Here is a 21,596-nt window from a genome sequence, read left to right as displayed (position 1 = left end):
AAGTTTTTGATTTGTAAATGCTTTATTCTTTCACAACGATCTTGCTTCCACTCACTAGCTTTCTTGTTCAAGAGTTCCTTCACTAAAAACCCTCAATTTCCTGACAGAATAAAACATGTAGTCATTTGAATGCATTTTATAATACATGAAATAGAAAAAGGCGAAATCAAAATAGAGAAAATCAAGACAAAAAAAAGAACTTATCTAATTGTTTGACTAAAGCTGTGACACATTCCAAACTCAAATACTGTTTAGGTCTACTAAAAGTAGTAGACCTCCAACCAAAAGTTGAAACTACAAAACAAAAAAAGGGTTTGAGGAAATTCTTTAGCCCAAGATGAAGAATTTGTAAAGAATATGAGCTAAGAATTACCTTAATCAAGAGCAACACCAATTGAACCATGCATTAGCTCACCTCACATCAGAAAACATAATTTGTTAAAGACCATTGAACAATAGAAAATAACTAACTACTCTTCAACTTTGTAAAATCTCTTTTAAATATTCAGAGAGAAGAAAATCAAAGAGAGAGAGTTCATAATTTTGAGAATTACGTAAAAGCTCTAAAACATCTTTAAACCTTTACATAAAAGAAAGAACTCATACTTTGGATGTAGGTCTATCTGATCGAACCACTTAAACCATTGTGTTGATCTTCCTCTTCTATTTACATTTATTATACTGCATGTTAAAGATCTTCATTCTCTTCTTCGATTTCACTAGAAAACCTCAAGAACACTCAAACAAAAAGATGATGGAGAGAGTTAGATCCTAGAGAGAGAACAAAAACATTCAGAAATGATAGATTTGATGAGATAAGTGAGATTTTACCCTTCTAAATGCTCTAACTACGTGGCTCGTTCTTCATCACACAAGTCACCTACCACTAAATTTTGATTTTGGGTCAAATCTGTTACTGAACATTTCAATAGGCCTACATTTAAAGTTAAGCTTTTATATCAATTAGCTCACTTTTAATACCCATCCTCCTCCTCCTCCTTCTCATTCTGCTTCATCATCTTCATTATCTTCTTCTTCTTTTTCTTTTTCTCCTCCTACTCCTTCTTTTTCTTCTCCTCCTTCTTCTTCTCCTTCGATTTGATCTCGGTCTCTCTTTCTAACCTACACGCTCTAACATCCAACAACCACCGTTCATGCCCAACCATTGATCTACTGTCGCTGTCGGTGAGCCAATCTTTCTCTCTCTACTCGATTCACTCTCTCTATTCCTCTAACGCTTAGATTCGTGCAACCCAATTCTCGTCACTATTGTCTTGTCGACACCAATGCTAGAGTTCGCCAGATTTTTGGCTGTTGGGGGTAATATTTTGGGTGTTTGGGGTTAATTTTGTTTGATTCTTGAACACACATTAAGTTTTGGTGTTAAAATTGATTTACCCAGGAAGTTGGATGCAAGATTTGAGTTTTGTTGCTTTTAGATAGTTATGATAAACATTGTTATCAATGTTTATCATAGATAGACGCTGATAAAAGTCTATCAGCGTCTATCTGTGGTAGAAATTGATATAAGTCTATCATTGATACTATTAGTAATAAAAACCGATACAAGTTTATCACTGATAAATACTGATAAAAGTCTATTGTTGTCTATTAATGATAGAAATTGATAGAAGTCTATAATTGATACTATCAGTGATAGAAACTGATACAAGTCTATCACTAATAGATGCTGATAAAAGTCTATCAGTGATAGAAACTAATAGAAATATATTGTATCTATCAGTGATAAAAACTGATAGAAGTCTATCATCGATACTGTAATGATAGAGACTAATACAAGTCCATTACTAATAGACGCTGATAGAAGTCTATCAATTTCTATCAATATTTTTTTTTTCTTTTTTTGCTTTTTCTATGAATAATTTGACATTTTTTCTATCTATGAAAATTTCCCAAACTTTATATTATTTTGTAATTATTTTTTCATTTTTTTAGATTTCTATTATACATCAATATTTACACATACATTTACAACAGACATCTATCTAAATATTGTCTTACTCTATAGAAATTGTGATTAAAAATGGCCAATTATAGTCTAATTAAGCCCCAATAAAAGTTTGATTAACTAATTATAACAATTTTTATCAATTTTCATTAATTTCCATAATTTTTCCCAAAATTTCCATCGATATTTCCACAAAATTGAGACTTTACCATTCCTATCGACATCGATATTTTGAATTTTGATCTCATCCAACATACATTAATGAATGAAATACAATAGATTAATCTTATCAGATGTTTAGATCACTAAAAAGAAAAAAAAATACATGTATTACAAGTCCAAAGTTTTTTGATACACTACAAAAGATAAAATTTTTCCCCTACATTTTCCTAATGTTGATTGATTAAAATATTGGTCCATTGAATTAATGATACAAAAAAATGTTGTAAAAGATTAAGACAAATCTTCATAATTGACTTTTGCATTGGATATCCGTCTTTTCCACCACGGCCATAAAAGAGAGATCGGGTTGCAAATGTGATTTTATACGTTATGGCTTCTGAAAATAAAATAAACTTGTTACGAGAAAGTACCTCCAAACATTGATTAGATATACAGAAAGGCGCACGAGACAGAAAGAAATCATCCAAACTTTGATTAACATTTCCATAATTAATGTTAATTATTTCAGAAATTTACAAGACAAAAGTATGGAAGCCATTTTGATCTTTTCCCACCCATGTAATGAATACAATTGCTTGCTCTTGGAGATATATGCTAAACTATTGGCTTAGCATGGTGAGTGATTTTAAAGCATGTAATATATACCCATTTGGACGATGTACACCTCATTCTCAAGAGTCAAGCCTAGCGTAAAATTGTTCAGCCACATTATCCATATTTCCAAATTGCATACTTTCAGATGGTTTCCAGTGCCGCTTTCGTTGATTAATAAACCAATTGTTAATTTGCTTCGGATCTAGTCCTGTTGTCTCTGCCAGCGCAACCTTATCAGCTTCCTGAACGATTGAGAAACACGCCATCAATAAAATAATTTTCATCACTATCACGTTAGTTAAACTCTTTCTAAAGACAAAATCTCAATGCAAATAAGTTTCAATCAGTAATTTTTACACAAAAACGCAGTTCCATGGGGCCTCAAGGCAGCCAACGAAACACCCTGCTTGTGTTGCGACAAGACATGAGCAGCACACTTGGAATTATCATTCAACAAATCACAAAATTAAAAGTTGGGATAGTTCAGGTTCACTATTGACAGAAATAAAATATCACGGCAGCCTACATTAAATGCAAACACAATGATAGATCACGATAACTAATAGTTACTGACATCAGGAGGTACTGAAAACTGTAAGTGCCAAAAATAGTTGGTTCGAGGAGTAGAAATATCACTAGGAATATTTGCTGGTGGAGAGAGAATATACCGTTGGATATGGCCATTTATAGTGAACATTCCACCAATCGAGCAGTACTTTCCTTCCTTCTTTAGGCAGTTTTCCTTTCTTCTTCTTCTTTGAAAATTCCAGCTTCAAGGTACCAATGTGGCTACCAAATCTACTTAAGAGCATATCTTTAAGACCTTTGTCTTCTAACCTCATTTGACCATCTTGCAATTCCCTCTCTCCCCAGTTAAGCTCATCGTCTGATGACATGGCATCCTCATCTGCAAAAATGAATGCGTAACCAAAAATCGATTTTCAGCCAGGCATACATCGAAAGGAGAGAACTGCCAAAAGACAGCCCAATATTTATCCAATGAGGCATCAAACAAAGATAAAGACTGAATCGTCTTAAACAGAACCACTATATGATATAGGACCGGCCATCCTATATCATAACACAAAGATTCGAGAAAATTCAAATATTCGATGGCCGGTTAAAAAGACCAAGTAGCCACCAATGTAGACACACAGCGGACGTCATATCTTCATTATAGATCATTTATAAGTGAGCACAATCACATGAGGTCTTCTGGGTGAAATCAAGATCAAAACCTTGAGTACTTATATCCAAAATGGACAATATCATATTGTTATTGTAGAGATTCATCTACCTTAACCAGGAATAGAATGGTATAGCTATATAATGATCATGTACAAATTCATGATAGTCATTTCAGGTAATGGTAAGTGTGACATCCCAAGCTTCTAGAAAATTTAGGATAATTATCTCGAATTATTGAATTCCAGTTTCCTTTAATTTTAGTAATTTGGGATTTAATTGAGATAATTGTAAAACCTCGTCGATTAATTTGCACTTAAAGGCTCAAAGGATTGAATTAATTATCTTGGAAAAATTGGATTTTAATTCCATTTGATTTTAGAGATAATTGATTTATTTAGTTTTAATTGATATGGATGTGTTAATTAAGAAGGTAGAGGAGAAGAATTTGGAATTATGAAAGGGTTTAAATCCAAAAAGGATTTTGGATTTTGGAATTGGATTTTATTAAGGACAAGGGAAAAGGTTTTTGTTTTTTTTTTTTAAATATATAATGTATTTGAATATCTTGAGTGGTTGAAGTGAAGATTAGTTTCATATTATTTAATGAACATCTTGTATTTCATAAAAATTAGGGACAATATAATCTTTATGTAAGGGCCATCCTACCCAACTTTCAGGCATTATAATAGACGTAAGTGCCTACGGTTAGAGAAAGGAAATTATTTAAGTTCTTCTTTTAAGCCTCGTTAAGCATGCGAGCATAAAAAAAAATGAAAAATAAAGGAAATCTTCTTGCGTGAAGAACCTCAGCCACAACTGTCTGCTCAACTTCTTCACTAGCCACCAAAGCACGCTACCGTCACCATCTACTGCCCGGCCACGCCGACATCTCCTCACGCCAGTTTCAAGCTGAACGTGCGCAATACCAATTCGGATTCATCTCCTCACGCGAGGTACCTTGTCGTTCCAATCCGCTCCGGTTCATCCGCGCGCAGGCCGAGCATCCCAGCCATTTTGCCGCGCTAGATCTAACATCCTCGCCGTCAGCCCCTTTTGCCCGCCGAATTATTGGATTTGTTTAGTAAGGCCTCTTTTCTTCAAGATTTCATGATTTTCTCTTGAAATCTTGGTTAGCTTTGCATGGCTATCAAGTTTTGGCATGAATTTTGATGTTACCCATAATGTTTTGGAGGTTAGATTGAAATTTCAAGGTGTTTAAGATTGCGACCCAACAAATTGAAGCGTTTTGGCACATTCTTGGAGGTGGGAGTTGAGATTTTAAGGCGATTTTTTTAGCAGGCTGTCCAATACGGTTAAGGGTGTTGGTAAGATTTGGGGATTATTGAATGAGTTTTGTTTGTTTTTGACCCCAAAAGTTGAAATTAAATGTTGTGTTTTGCATTAGGGACCTTGAACCAAGATTCCTAAGCCAAGAAAGGAATTATTTTGTCTGTTATTTGAGCTTAAGCCTTGATGTAAGTGACACTATTACCAGTACCTTCGTGCTAGGCGCTGTAATTTAGATTTATCAAGTTACTTAATGGAATCTAGAAGTCAGATTTGGAAGTTGTGATACCTTTTTGTTGTATGAATATTTTGGGGAGTTTGAGCATGTTTGAATCTGTATGTTATGTTATGATACGAATTGTGGGATTACTCGTGAAATTTATGTATGTGATGCATGATTAGACCAGTAGGGGTGATATACCGTCTCATCTCGATGCATGTTTTATTACAAGAGACTGACGGGTCTAGTTTCATATTTGACAGTGCGCCCTTGAGCCGCTAGACATGCGTGAATCAACAGGTTCATGTTCATGTTACTTTTCCATGTTTGACAGTGTGCCTTCGGGCTGCTAGACATGCGTGAACCGACAAGTTCACATTCATATTTCTTTTTCCATGTTTGATGGTATGCCATCAAGCTACTAGACATGCGAGTTAATAGGAGATAAGTTATCCCCTTAGTTAGCTATTCAGGAACAGTCGAATAGCTTCATTATGTATGTCCCACTAACCCCAGACATTCATTGCATGTGAATGCATATCCTGATTCCGGTAATGGGATCTCTTACTGATTATTTTATACTCATCCTTTATGTTTACACATTTTTTAGGTAAGAGCAAGAATACTCGGATGATTGAACAAGAGGAATCCGTGATAGTGTCAAAGGGGCTAGAAAACGATTCCGCATTGGGTTCATATGTTTTTTTTTCTTCATGTTTTACAATTTTCTTTTCATGAACTTGTTTGAAAGAATTTAGGTGTTAGAGATTTTCATTTTTAGTTAATTTTCCTTATTTTAAAATTTATGTTTTCGGTATACCCCGAATCAAACGTATGAATTTTTAGTTGAAATTTATTCCCTTATTTAAAACAGTCCATTTTCCTTATTTTAAACGAAAATATTTATGCATACATATAGTAATGGCCCTATGAGATGTCTTAGAAAGTCCAAAATTCAGAATGGTCAAAAGTTTACTCCAGACATCCATAGTAAATTTTCTACAGCAGCTGCAAAAAAATAAATCAAGAGCCCTCATATTTCGAAAAACCTTAATCCAAATTTTGAGGCTCTTGTCAGTTTAAACGACCTTACATTCATTTCCAGTCAGATTTTTCATGGTCTGTTCTTCAAATTTATCTAAAGCTCAGACCCTTGGGTTTTTTCTTTTTTTTTTTTTTTAACCAAAAAAAAAAAAAGAAAAAGGAAACACCTAATTTTAGGAATATTAATCGGTTCTCTCTCTAATAAAGGCAAGAAGCATACCGCCCTTCACGTTGTAATAATTATCTACCATTTATAACAATATTTAACTCACTTGTGACACAATTAAATGGCTGGTTCCTAGGAGATTGAATGCATATAATCAAGCTTTGCTGTCTAAGTACGCCCTGTTGCTCAAATCACGCAAGTATTTTCCATTCATGCATCTAAGCACAGGGGGTCTAGTGATCAAGGCATCACAATCGTCCTGTTGATTCTTTGAGAGACCTTGAAGCTTTAGCAAATGTTCCAAAATCTACCTTATAATTCACAAATGGTTTGCCATTTCCACGAACGATACGACTAACTACTCTAAGCTCCAGAAGACAACCAACTATTTGTCTAAAATCTTGCAACATCCTTAAGCTAGGAAGATAAATAGGAATAAAATGTTTAACCATATTCCCTAATTTTAAATTATTACAAACAATTAAAGTTTCCAGATGCACATACTAACAGAACATAAGAGTTGAGAGAAATTACATATAACGTTTTGCATGTTTCTATGTTAATATAAAAACCGATATTAAAGATTATGAAACCAATAACTCTCTATATATCTGATATTAATATAATTCTATATGTAAAACATTTACAGAACATAGTTCGAACAAAATAATCTTGCAATCTCGAGAGTAACATGCCTAGATGTTAAACATTTCTAGAAATCAAGGTCATGCCAATAGACAATCAACTATTGTATTACAATAAGCCACAGAAGAAGATTTAAACCTCCTACGAGGCTCGACTAAACTGCTGACACTGTGCATTGATGGGTGAAAAGTTCAGAGGAAAAGTAATTATAGCCCTTCAAGTTTTACCCAGAATTTTATTGTTGTGCCAGGGCTTTTAAAGTTTAAAATTTTTATCTGCTGCCTTTTCTCAAACTTGAACTTGATCCCTACCAATAAACTGTGTTCCCAAATTAGCGTGGTATCAAAATTATTACCTATAAGTCATACCTAACTTACTTTTATTGTAATACTACAGGCCGACACTTTATAAATGTTCACAAAATTCTTCTTTTCACTCAAGGCTATTTTCTTTTATTCCTCTCATTTAAACCACAGACGGCCCATCAAAAAATTGACTAGAATTCCGTAATCATTCATTTTTATGGTTTGTAGGAAAGGACTAGACTTGGGTTTAAATACCATTTTTATCTTCTTGGTCTTTAAAATTCCTGAAAGATGAGGGCAAAAGATGACTAGCAGCCCTCAACATTTCTGAACGAAAGTACTCAATGTCCTTAGTGCATTCTTATTCTTCATTCCATAAGACAAAATACTAGAAATAAGCTCATACACGTTTAGTCTCTAAATTTTGAGGTTTGTGTCTCTTTGATTGAGGTCCCAAGTTTTTATTTTTATATCAAATAGGTCCATAAACTTTCAAATGTCTTCAATAGATTCTTACACTATCAAAGTTTTTGAATTAAAAAGTATCTAATAGAAGCTTAAGCTTTGAATTTTGTTTCCAGTGAATCGCTAAAATTTTAAATTTTGTATTTAATAAGTCCTTAATCTATTGGACATATTATTCTAAGTTTTAACTGTTAAACATAAATTTGAAATTTCAAGGTTTCCTGGAATATAAAATACAAATTTATGTATAATAAATCAATTATCAATAATTTTATATATATATATATATATATATATATATTAAATGCATATTAGATACAAAATTGAAAATTAAGAACCCAATAGACACAAAATTTAAAAGGTTAAGGACTTATTGGACTCAAAATTGAAAGTTCAAAGACTTATTTTATTCTTTTGAATATTCAAATACCAAATATACACAAACCCAAAAGTTCAAACCCTAAACTTTAATTTAACCTAGAAGTAATCTACTTGTCATCGTTGGGTATTCAGGGAAAACAAATTAGTATATTGCATTATTTTACATTATTATTCATGAAAAAATAATTGTTTAAAACAGAAACCAACACTTCTATTTGCATCTTTAGTGGTCTCTTTCAGAAGTAATGAAATCTCAACGCATTATTTAGGTGGGAAAAAAGAGAGAGAGAGACAAACTCTAAGTTGTGGGTAAGTACAAGTTAAAACATCATTTATCCCAACCTTTAAGTAAGAGAGAGAATTGAATCAGAAAAAATAATGGCACTATATAAATTTATATATTTTTTAGTACTACTATATGTTATCATTCTCCTCACGTGTAACGTTTAATTCATATATTAATGCCAGCTTAACTAACTGACCTTAAGTTTACTAACCGTAACTAAAAGCTATGCAGTAACTGTATTACTAGTCCCGATAATATGACCAGATGTTATAATATAATAACCGTTACAATAGCGATAAGACTGACCATAGCCTAAACTGCAGAGCCAAGACGGAAAACCTTACTGCTAAATATCCGTTTTTAGATAATAATTCACATAATTACATTGGCCATCTCCGACAACAATCGAAAACAGAATAAATAATCAATGGGTTGAAGCTGGAAAGCGAGCAAATAAAGCAAAGTAAATCCTTCAAACAAAGCTATATTTTACGAATCTAGTTGACTATCTTGTCAGGGAGAATGGAAAAGGCGGACTCGCGGTCCAAAAGGACAAATTGGCGTGGTAACCAAAACTTGTCTTGGAAAGGGAGAAGATACCTACACCACACCAGATTAAAAAAAAGTTCAAGTACACTACGGGCTCGGGAGCAAAACCAATGAGCCTAATAGGACCCTGGATGAAATTTGATAGCATTTATTGTAGAAATCATCGAGAGCACTCTAGTTTGACAGGTATTTTTCTGACAAAAGACGGAACGGGATGTGCAACCAAGTTTTTCTCCAAAAATAATTAAAGCCTGTATCCTTGGACCGATCTGGGTCACTACAAACACCAATGGTCAAAACGACGCGACCAAATCAAGAGTCACAGCCGAGGCAGGGGGACACGGATTTGGCAGTAAAGGGCCCTCACGAATTCGATCACGATGCGCGAATTAATTTTTCTGATTAAAAGAAATAAATCCAAACGTGGGAATCTGGGACACCCGAATGACGAATCGGAGGATACAGATATGAAGCAGGCAGGTCACACGTGTAAGACACATTATGAAGCTGAAATAAAGACCCACACCAGACTATTTGTCAACAGAAAGTGGCAAGCACTAACCAACAGGAAGACTGAAGAGACAGTGCGTGGGTGAGAGAGAGGGAGAGGCCTTAAAGCTGCTTCCCAGCGCAAACCACGGGAGTCCATGTGATGTGAGACTGAGCTACACAAAACCTCCACACCCTTCTCCACCCGATACTTCTCCGACGCCCGAAGTTTTTTTTTTTTTTTTTTTTTTTTAACCCTCTGCCCCACCCATACCACAAAATACAGATGGACTATGGATATTTCCACATTCCTCTTATATCAATCGCTCTTCATTCCTTTCTAATGAATACCATCAATTTTCAATATCTTTACTATAACTATACTTTAATAGCATTAAAGTATACCCAAAACATCTCATTCTATTCCCAGACAAATCTTTTAATTTCTTGTATTGAAGTGACATAGAAATAAATTTGAAATTTCGAAAAAAAAGAAAATTCAACAAACTGAATTGAGTTAATATGTAAAAATAAACACTAAAATTTCGATCTAAATAATAACCCAAAAATACATTTGGTACTTAAGATGACGTCGGGGTTGAGGTTTTGTCTCGATTAAAAGATTAAAATCTTGACACACCATAAATTCACAAGTTTAACATCAATAATGATGATCCTTTGAAATCAAGATTTAAAATATTGTTATTAGTATCAATATCAAAATTTCAAAATTTAGAAATATATTGACATTGACACTTAATAGAGGAGTAACTGCAACAATCAACAAACTAAAAAAATTAAATTAAATTAATTGAACAAAAGTTCAATAGTGTAATTGTAGGAACCCACATAGTTTAGTAGTGAATAATCAAATTAAAAGCTTACAATTGAAACAAACTCCATAATTTTGGAATGGTTTGTCCAATCTTTTCATCTTTAATTAATTTCTAAATAGTAGTACTTAATAACATTTTGCCCAATCAAATTAGAAGTTATTTTAAAATTTTAAAAAATACACATGTTAATACAATGGTGGACTTAAAAGTCACCATTTTATTATAATCAAAGGTCAAGCATAATTTTGTTCCATATATTTTCACTTTCTAGCTTAATTATCCATAGTTTACATTAACTAAATAGCAAAAAATACACAGACAAAGTGTGAAAGTGAGCATAACTCAAGTCAGGCGCAATACAATATACAACATATGTTAGAAACTAAAAAAATCCATGCTCTGAATCCTCGATCCCTATTCTATTAAAAAATAATAAATCTAATTTTAATTAATTTAAAAAGCCAATTTTTCATTGCCCATCTAATTACATAATTAATACTAGATATTAATCAAACATATTCGGAAGAAAAAAACTAAAATAATAAAGTTTTTTTTTTTTTGTCAGAAAAGAAAAAGTTAAATAACAAAGACTAAAATTGTTCAGAGGTCAAAAAAGAATGTCTAAAACGAAGAGTACGAAACCAGAATTATAGATTCGCCTAAAGTAAAGAGCATTAGCTGTGGAAGTTTTTAGACTTATTTTCTTAGCTAGGCAATTAGGGTCTGCAGGATCACATAAGAACCATATCAAGAGCAATCTTCCCAAATTTGGTATCCGATAATAAAATGTTTTGGAGAAAGGAACACTAACGATATGTGATGGCTGTGTAAACTCTTGTTCGTATGCATGCTCTTAGTGCATGAATATATGACATAGGAAATTGAGGAATAAAAGAATCTACAGCTTTCTATCCTGACGAAACAGGTCATCAAAAAGACAAACTCAAACCGCAGTGTTGTGTAGCAATGGCAGATTTAAGTGAATATCTCGTGTAAAAAATAAATAAATAAAATAACATGAAAATTGATAATAACAAACCTAATGGATTATCCAAAAGGAGAAGATAATCTATATATTCAATGTGTACACCAAATAATTTAAAACCAAGTGATTTGAAATCAGAAAAATGATTTTAAATTAATTACTTTGTTGAAATGAGAAAGATTTGAAATGAATGTATTTAATATTTTGTGTTTGGATGTTAAAAGATTTGAAATGAATGTATTTAATATTTTGTGTTTGGATGTTAACTAAAAAAGAAAAAAAAATTAAGAATGTAGTGATATGGGCTTTTAACTATGATACATCAATTGAAATTAGAATTTGACAAAGATAATTAAGTAATTTACTTTCAAATCCTGCAAAATCCAAGTATTTTAGTCAAGAAAGTTTTTTTTTTTTAAAGAAAACGGAATTTAAAATCACTTTAGATTTTAAAATCATTTTATTTACAATACCAAATAATGAAAATCATCTGAAGTCCATTATAAATTGAAATCTCTCTGAAGTTCCAAACAGACAAATAAGTAATAACAGTCCTAAATCGCATAATATAAAGAAAGCCGAAGGACCATGTTTAGCTAGTAGATAGGCCAAGCAATAACAGACTATTACAGTAGGAAAAATCAGAGATTTGAACCACAAAAAATTGAAAATGACACTTTTTCAAAACCAAGCTCATATATTGCAACTTGCAATGAAGTATTAGATTTCCTCTCTATCGGAAAATACTTCCTTAAATAGGATGGCTGGACAGACTTTTTATTGCAATATCTTATTGCACAAAAATCAGGCCAAAATATTGGGAAGATAACAAAATAAGCTGTATGAACATATCAACCATATCATACTAAGTTACTTAACAAATCTCGATCATTCACAGTATAAACCTAACTCCAATAAATTTCACAAATAAGACATTCCAAACAACACAGCTGGTTATTATGCCACGTACCCAACATAATAAGAAGAAAATAAAATTAAAACGATGAAACTCAATTGACATAAAGTTTATTTTATCAATCTCGATGTAGGATGTTCAATGTCCCCGTACATGTTATAATAAGATGATAAAATAAAATAAAGTTGTGGAAATTATTGTCAATGATTAAAAAAACAATAAATAATGTCCAGTTATACGGAAAAAAAACTCAACTATATCACATCATAGTCGCCAAGACAACACAACTCCGAGTGTATGCCAAAATATTAGACCTAATAAGTTCAATAAAATAGCTTAATATAAAATAGATTGATCTTCGCCGCAATCACATGACCATCGGATGTTTTTCTCCTTAAAATTTAAATCAAGTTGACTAAAGATGGTGGCGAGAAACAAGTAAAACAGTATGTTAGATCAAGATCACCCCCATTGAAGGCGCTGAAAGACGATCTAGAGGGGAGGAATATTTTAATTTAAAGATGACGACAAGACAGCATATCTGAAAAGGTAAATTGGACCTCTCAATAAATAATATTAGTTTCCGACTATGACCTATGAGATTGCTATTCCATGATCTAGTCCCTTTTGCAAAGCTACATCTTTAATCAAAGATGAAGTGAACACATAAAGCTGCCATATTCAGTCATTTGCACTTGCAGATTTCGCAAATAGCGGAAAAGGTGCGTGTGTGTGGGGAGGAAGCAGCCTTCCTCATGTAGAAATTCTTGATGAAGCTCTATAAGCCTTTGACAATGCATTTCTAGTCTAAACATTAAAAATTTATCGTATGAGCACAGATAAAAGTATTTTTAAGGGTATGGAAAAAGGATGAAGATGTGACTGTGATCCATAGAAAAGCAAGAAAGTAGCCTTGAAGAACACGCTTGTGTTTGTTCTTCGGGGAAACAAATCTTACTAATAAGATTATTTTATAAATACGAGTTTATTTTGTGTTCATAATCCTTAAATCTTTTATATTGGAAACTCTATATTCATATTCCATAACTTTTGTCACTCGCCAACATAAACATAGTTCAATTGTCTAACGATCTAATTTCTCATCCCAAGGACATCAACCACACAAATTTAGAATTTTAAAACTCCAACATTATGGATCCAAATTATCATAATCCTGAGAACCCTTACTAGAGAGATTTGAAACACGAATATATATATAAAAGATTTGAAAACATTTCTAGACAAGCACTCTAAATAAAAAAGAAAAAAAATCCAAATAAGCAAATATCATTAAAATATTAGGACTTTTTCGATACGTAATCTAAAAACAAAAATTTGAAAATAAGAGATTCAACGAAAACATAATTATATTTCATGTTTTTAGGTGAGAATTAAATTTTAACTTAATCAGTTGTTCAAAATGTGTTTGATAATATAATATATAAAGTACTCTTATTTTATGTAAAAAATTAGCATTATTATTATTATTTTGTAATATGTTATAGTTTAGGGAAATTATTTTAAATGTCAAACTGTTGAAAAATATTTTCAAATATAACAAAATATTATCGTCTATTAGTAATAGACACTGATAGACATCTATCACTGATTAATAATAGTAATTTATCAGTGATATCAATGTCCATCATTATTCATTAATAAATAATAACATTTCGCTATATTTATAAATATTTTGATTCATTTTTTTTATATTTGAAAACAGCCCTATAATTTATAATATATTAAATAAAAATATTTTAATCTAACAAAAAATAATTGAGCTTATAACATGTAATATTATATTTATTAATATTTTGTATTTTATAATATAATTTCACTTCTTAAATTACGAAATCAAAATCTAAATTCCCTGAAAACATTACTTCAATAATTTTCGAACCTAAAATCAAGACTGATTAACAAGTGCATATTCATATTCCTGAACTTTTAAAAATCTTCGAAGGGCTAGAAAACAACTTGAATGAATACCATAGCACTGGCAATAAAAGTTAATATATATGCACCACATGTCTCTTTAAAAGAATTCATATATACATATATTATATGACATACATAAATACATATATACACATATTATATATATACCACATGTCATGTCGTTGGTTGTAGACAAAACAAACACGATATTAAGAAAAAGAAAAACAAAAATCAACCTAGTTCTAGATTCTAGAATACCTACGGAACGATGACTATTAGTTTATGGGAAATGGAAATTGGCATTGGGAACCGTCTCACAGTAGGAATGCAGCTATGCAGGTGATTTTACAGATTTTTGCAGGTATCACCTTGAGAATCGCTCTATAATTTTTTTTTTCTTCTTTATATTAGTGTGTGCAAATAAAAAAATAGAGACATAACCGAATCATCAGCATTCACATTATATTCTTTGAAAATATGAATAATTAAATTTAAGACAAAAATATTTTCTTTATTAAGATAGTTTTAGACAATTCATATTCATAATCCATTTTTTTTAAAAAAAAAAACATTATGCTTCTATGTAGGTTTACTTACATCAAAACCTATTCTCAGAGAGAAAATCTAAAGAAAAAACCTATTTTTAATAAAATCAACAAAAAGAATGTTAAATGGTCTAAAAATTTAATAATATTATCAAAACAATACATTGTCAAAAATCTGCTGTATTTAGAAATGAAATTGTCTTAAAAAATAAAAGCTTATTTAACACTTTTGAATAGTTTATTTGAAGTCTAAATTAAGAATATTCTTTTCTATTGAAAAAGAAAAAAGATATGTCAGATGGAAAATGATTTGATCTCGAAACTCATAATATAAGTACTATGCCAATTTAGAATTATTCCAAACTCCAATAAACAGTTTTTTAAATAAAATCATCAAAAACATATCAAAGTCGAGAGCAATTACGGACTTTACCAAAAGTTTTGAACTTGTGGTAAATTTAGAATTTACACTTACAACCAGAGTCATTATTTTTACTTGAGGAAAAAAATCACAGTTAAAGGAACGGGGAGAGAGAGATAAAGCCCACGCTAGGCAACTATTGAGTGCTTGCTTGAGGAAATTAATAGATTAACATCTTCTGTTCTTTCTTGTTTTTTCCCAGTTCTATTTTCATCTTTGAATACCAGCTCAGAGCATTATTTTGTTTCGTATTTTTCTTTTAAGGAAAAAACAAAGAAAAGAAAATTCCACTGTGGTTCATCTCAAGCATGTATTCGTAGCGCCTAGTCTAATAAGATGAGGGAACTGTTTGACACAGTCCTACGAACATCTCAAGTATGGAAATTTTCAAGTGAAAAAACAACAGTAGAAAAGGGAAAGTTGAGGCGAAATAAATAGGTGATATATTTTTGTATTGTGCATACCTATTTTAACCCTCTAGCTAATGCAATAGGTGACAAAAAATACCCAGCATATAAAAGCAAAGATAACAACAATCTACACCACCTGCCACACTGGTGTGCTACGTGTGACTAATTCAACTCAACAAGCATGCACTAGGAGGAAGAGGGCCTTCCTGGTCCAGCCATTTATTGATGCCAGAGGGGTAGGTCAAAGTTGTGTAAGCTCTGCGCATATCTTAAATTTACCTGGTAAAAACCGTTTCATATTTTTTATGCAAACTATCGTGCCGATTAAAAGAAGAGGTCTAAACCAAAAAAGCCTCAACTCCACTTGGGTAGGCTTCCTCCGTATTTAATCATTGCTACCAACCAGCCCGACCATAAGTCTATACCATTACCCTTTCCCACTAGGACCAGAAGTCGAAGTCTATACCATTAATTACCATCCGGCAAAGTCATCCCCAATATCCAAGAGTCAAAATCAGAATCTCTAGTACGGAAAGCTGTTTTTATCCGCCTTACCCTCGAAAAGGATAAGAAAGATAGAAAAGGAAGATGAATGGAAAAAAAAAAAACAGTTTTAACCGTGGCTGAGAAATGATATTAAACCAATCACCAGCCCAGATAGCAACATTAAACTGAAAAGGAAAAGGTTTAGGTCACCATATGGAAGTTCCAGACTTCGGTTGCTGTTCTATTTAAAGTCCCCAAGCTTAAACAATGATATGTCCATTGTACAAAAGAAGAAAACACTGAGCAAGCAATAATCACCTCCAAAAACCGCGAGAATCGTGGGCAATCAAAGGCGTGGGTCTCTCTGTACTAGGGTTCGCTGTTTGTTCGTGTTTTATTACCCCCTCGCTCACGAAACCGTTTTATTATTCTTCCGAGTTTTTTTTTCTCTCTTTTTTTGGCAAATCAAAAGGAGTGACAGAGTAGATTGGATTAGGGAAACAAAGTGGTGGTTGCTTAGACGATAAACTGTACACGTTAAGTTAATCACGCGAAGGCCAGTATTTTTTGTTTTCCTCCCAAGTCATAAGAAAGAAAGTTTCAGATTCAGATGAAGGCAAAAAACTATACGCAGAAAAACGGATGCAAACTGAACAAGGAATAGAAATAAGTCGAAATAGAGTGCGAAAAGAAGCAATTATTGGATAGAATGGGAGAGAGAGACTGACTGGAAGGGCTTCTGGTGGAGGCACCAGCACAGAGGTTGCAAAGTTGCAGTTGAATGTTGTTCAAGAAGGAGGAAGCTTCATGAAAGGGCCTTGAGAGATCTGATTTATACTTGACCAGCATGTCACAGTACGCTTCCTATCCGAAGAGAGACAATACGAGTTTTCAGTTACACTAAATAGAATAGAATAAAATAGAACGGCACCATCGCCAAATTGGTTAGAGTCATGAAGTTTGCGTGTGGACGACTGGGGGGGGGGACCATTACCATGAACTCATCCAGCTCGGGATCGGCTCCAAAGCACGTGGTGATGCCGTTTTGTTTATGACTGTCGTTTTCTCGCCGGATTTCCTCCAACAAGCAAGCTATCTCCGGAGGAGCTCCAACCTGACCCCAAAATTAAATAATTAAATTCATTTAGTAGCCGGTTACTTTACGACGCACCTGGAAACCTTTTGGTTAAATCATCGAAGTTTCCATTAGAATTGTAGTGAAAACCAGACCTACCGAAGATTTTCTAATTTCTAGGGTTGATTAATAGTAAAAGGGAACGAAAAAAGACTATAACTATTTCTACTTTCAGTTTCAAGTTGAGCAAAAAATTGTCAGACGCCACCACTCTAATTCCATCTTCTTTCTTCTTCGGGAAAGAAGTGTCGGTTCTTGGAAAACCAAAAGGAAGACTGTAAAAAAATCGGTAATCGCAAAACAGTCGAGCGTCGTTTGTGTATTGTCTTCGAAACAATGGTAATTTCAAAATCAAAAGGCGAACATATTAGACTGGTAGTAAATCAATAGTTGGACGCAACGCAATTCGGACTCAGAGAAACAGCAAAGCGAAGAAATAGATGGTTGGGATCACCTTCTGGCAGTCAATATAAGCATGAAGCAAACGAGGATAGGCAGGATGAGAGAGAATTTTGGCCTTGGTGAGGCTGAGAACATGAACATCTTCTGGGAGCGGAAAATCTGGAGTAGTGGAAGGTGCTTCGGCTTCGGATATGGCGGAAGTAGAGGAAACCAGTTCATCGGATCCGAACATAGGAATCCGATCGCGGAAGTTGGAGGATGAAAGCAAGGTCTGGTAATCGAGGGGAAGGATAATATTGTCGGATGAAAGGAAAGACTTAGGGATGCCGTACATATTCTCCGCCATTTTGAGTATATGTGGTAGCGAAGGAAGAAAGATGAGGAAGGAAGGTAGGGGGCGGGGGCGGGGGCGGGGGCGGGGAGATAAATGATAATAATAATAAAAGTAATAATAATAAATTGATGAGGTAAGGAGGAGATGAAGCATGTAGCAATTTATATAAATGGACTTAGAATTTGGGATTCAATTTTTATTTGAAATAGTATTGTGGTTGAAGTTGAACAAATAATCGGAGATGCGCAGTGGGGATGGGAGCTCTATAATGTTACTGAATGAAGTGGGAATTTCTTCTTTTTCTTAATTTACTCCTCATATTTATTTTAATATTAATTACTTATCCAATCATCGTCCTCGCTCCCTTCCCACTGTAACATTTCAGCCACCGTCACCACTATTCTCTCCCAGCTTCCATATTCTCTTCTATATGCCCCATTTCAGCCACCTTATTTAACAATCATCCTAATTCTATATCTTTTAAAATAATTATGACGCTTAATTTGATTAATCTATTATATTATTCCATTTCCATCCAAATTTAATACTTTGTTCAACATTTAAATAGTTTTAAAATATGTAACTATATTAAAACAAGGTAAAAGTGAGTATAGTTCAACTTATATTAAGTATACACAACCAATTTCGATGTCAGAATTTCAATCCTCCAACTCACATATTGCAAAAAAAAAAAAAAAAACAAAAGATTTAAATTAAAATAAGAGAATTGATTAGTATATTTTGGCATATCTTAAGAAATTAAATAAAATTTATATTACAGCAATTTAAGGAAATAAAAAAGTTTACAATCCAATATTTTTATTTTTGGTATTCAAAATTCATTTTCTTATATGGGTCACATCAATGTTGTCAGAAATATAACCTAGTTGTATTATTTTGAGAGAATGTATTGTGAAATTTGCATAGCCATCTTTTTTTAAGGGTAATTGGAAAGTTATAATTGTTTGTAATATACCCCTATTTACGTATGAATTATATTTACGATGCAAATTAAAACTTAAATTTAGCATCTGATTAATTAGAGCGAAAATTAACTTCTTTCATTTTTTTTTTAGTACAACAGAAATCACAAACAAAAAGAACAAATCACCGAGTAAAGCAGAATCCGCATATGAATGGTGGTTTTCGAGCTAGATCACCGAAAAACGGAAGTTCGAAGGTGGAAAGCTAAGTTATAAATGACATAATTACTCTTGCAATTGATCAAAAGAAAGCCTTTAAAACATTTTAATGTTGGGTTGATACCTTAAATCTCGTGGATCATGTAGTTTGTAATTATATTATACAAAAGAATTATTTATTTAATAAAATTTGAGGTATTTTATTCAATATTTAGTAGCATTAACTCACAAAACCAATAAACAAATATCCAACGTCATGTAGAGACATGTGAATGAGGGTGTTCTATACAGAATGGTTTGTATACTTACATTTCACCAGGATGATAATAGGTGACATGACTAATCCTGAGTGAGTTATGAACTCTTACCTATAAAGGCGGTCATTTGATTTGCATGGACGAGAGTGGTCAGTTCGCCGACTCGATATGTCTACCATTTTGGGGATTTATCTGATTGAGGAGTTGGGAACACAACTACAGTACATAAATTACTCCAAAAGGCTCAAACAATGTGGCGACACACCCTCTCTTGGCCCGATAGAAGTTTGGTCAACTATGACTTATTATTCATTAAAGGAATCAGTGATACTTAAGGAGTTAGATGTAACTATAGGGACAAAAATGTAATTTTGACCCAATTGTACTTACGAGCAATTTGTGAAGGGTCATCGTTCTGTTGATCGGTTATATCCAATGGACACAGAAATATATCTATAGTGCGTGCTACTGTCGGTCTTTAGTAGAGTGATCATCAGTTAATGGATGTTAGACAATTTAATTAAAATAGCTTAATTAATTATCTTAACTATTAGGCTTCGATCTACAGGTCTATAAGATCTCATCAACTGGGATTATTGAGAGGTAATTTGGGATTATTTTGAATTGTTCAAATTAATTGAGGGAATTAATTATATATGATATAATGTATTTAAATTAATTATATGTGATATGATTAATATAATGTATTTGATGCATTATAATATAAAGTTTATTTGAGAGAAAATAAATATTTGAATATGATTTAAATATTAATTGGACTCATATATTTAATATAAATTTGATTTATATTAAATTTCATATATTATTGAGAGAGTTTTAAACTATAGATTGTATTATATTTGATATAATGTAAACTATAGGTTATATGTTATATTAGATATAACATATAGTATAATATATATGTTATATATTAAGGTGATTAATGTATAATTATATATCAAATAGATTAAAATTAGTTTTTAATTTATTATTTAATTTTTAAAATTTGAAATTTAATTGGAGGGAGTTATTTTTAACTTCCTTCCTCCCTATTTTTTCTCTTAATAAAAATCGTGAATGGAGTTGGTTTTCAGACGCTTCTTCTTCTCCCAAAAACATACAGAAGGTCTATGTGAAAAGTGTGGTCAATATCCTCACGAAAGTTTCTCCCTCTCAAAATTCGTTTTCCCTCTTCCAAAACCAATAGAGTTCACAAAACTCTTGTAATTCTCAGACCCTAAGGAGAATACAGAGTTCTCTCTTTTGGTGGTGTCTATTTTTTAGACTCGTTTTACTGTTGTTTGTTGAAGTGTTCGTGACCAATTAGAAGAGGAATTCGTGAAGAATTTGTCTTCAAAGGTTAGTAAATCTAAACCCTAATTTTTCTCTTCTTTTCTTTGTTCTTAAGCATGTTGTAAGTCATTGTTAAAATGCATAATTTAGGATTCTGTATTTTTATGATACTGTAAAATTGGAAATTTGGATCGACTCCCGCTTCCTCATCGGACCTTACAGTCCTTCACTTAAAAGATAGAGATCACGCATAGAGTCAACAAAATCTTGAAACTCATTTGTACATCAAGTTTTGCCAACCAAGAGATTTCTAACCATAAAAGAGTCAATTTCAGCCCATAAAGGAAATAAGCCAACTTCAAGAACTTTAAAGATACCTTGACACAAATCTCAACAAGTTCAATGGATCCCATCAAAATGCAATGACATTCCACATCAAGCAATTGATAACAATAAACTTTGGAGTTATATCACAAAAATTCCAAACTATAATAATTTGTATCAATTAAAATAAAATTCTAACTATAATAATTGTGTCAATTAAAATCTTAAACTTTTCTAGGTGAATCAATTTAAACTCTCCATGAAGATTATGCATTAAGGGGGTGTTTGATGGTAGGCTTGAGTTAGGTTGGGTGGGCTTAAAAAAGCCCACTCGGTGGTTGATGGTGGTGCAACTTAAAACCGGTGGGTTTGAACTCCATCGTTTTACCCCCTCGTTTCAC

The 21,596-nt window shown here is 32.5% G+C and overlaps 1 protein-coding gene and 1 long non-coding RNA gene across 2 annotated transcripts; one reads left to right on the top strand and one right to left on the bottom strand.

Annotated features, from left to right (window-relative positions):
* Window positions 1-2,603: 2,603 nt before the first annotated feature.
* On the bottom strand, window positions 2,604-18,473 carry LOC120076106 (homeobox protein knotted-1-like 6). Its single transcript, XM_039029884.2, has 5 exons — window positions 17,898-18,473; window positions 17,303-17,422; window positions 17,037-17,172; window positions 3,415-3,653; window positions 2,604-2,988 (listed from the first exon to the last, which is right to left on the bottom strand). Exons 1-5 carry the CDS (start codon window positions 18,330-18,332, stop codon window positions 2,824-2,826), a joined length of 1,095 nt encoding a protein of 364 aa, XP_038885812.2. The 5' UTR covers window positions 18,333-18,473; the 3' UTR covers window positions 2,604-2,823.
* Window positions 4,645-6,314, top strand: LOC120075141 (uncharacterized). The gene is made up of 4 exons (XR_016529422.1): window positions 4,645-5,015; window positions 5,132-5,259; window positions 5,340-5,409; window positions 6,052-6,314. It is a non-coding gene; the product is annotated as an uncharacterized LOC120075141 (long non-coding RNA).
* Window positions 18,474-21,596: the final 3,123 nt, after the last annotated feature.

The sequence above is a fragment of the Benincasa hispida genome, chromosome 4, assembly GCF_027475165.1.
Source record: "Benincasa hispida cultivar pf3 chromosome 4, pf3_genome.v1.1, whole genome shotgun sequence".
NCBI lineage: Eukaryota > Viridiplantae > Streptophyta > Magnoliopsida > Cucurbitales > Cucurbitaceae > Benincasa > Benincasa hispida.
The sequence above is the reverse complement of the archived record's forward strand: the minus strand, read 5'-3'. Positions and strand labels throughout refer to the sequence as shown.

What these genes read in the sequence shown, in the direction of transcription:
- LOC120076106 (XM_039029884.2), bottom strand. Translation starts at nt 18,332, where the DNA reads ATGCTTCATCTCCTCCTTACCTCATCAATTTATTATTATTACTTTTAT. An exon ending in CTTATATTGACTGCCAGAAG is followed by an intron (nt 17,423 to 17,897) that starts GTGATCCCAACC and finishes TTTTGGGGTCAG; the next exon opens with GTTGGAGCTCCTCCGGAGAT. An exon ending in CCGAGCTGGATGAGTTCATG is followed by an intron (nt 17,173 to 17,302) that starts GTAATGGTCCCC and finishes CTCTTCGGATAG; the next exon opens with GAAGCGTACTGTGACATGCT.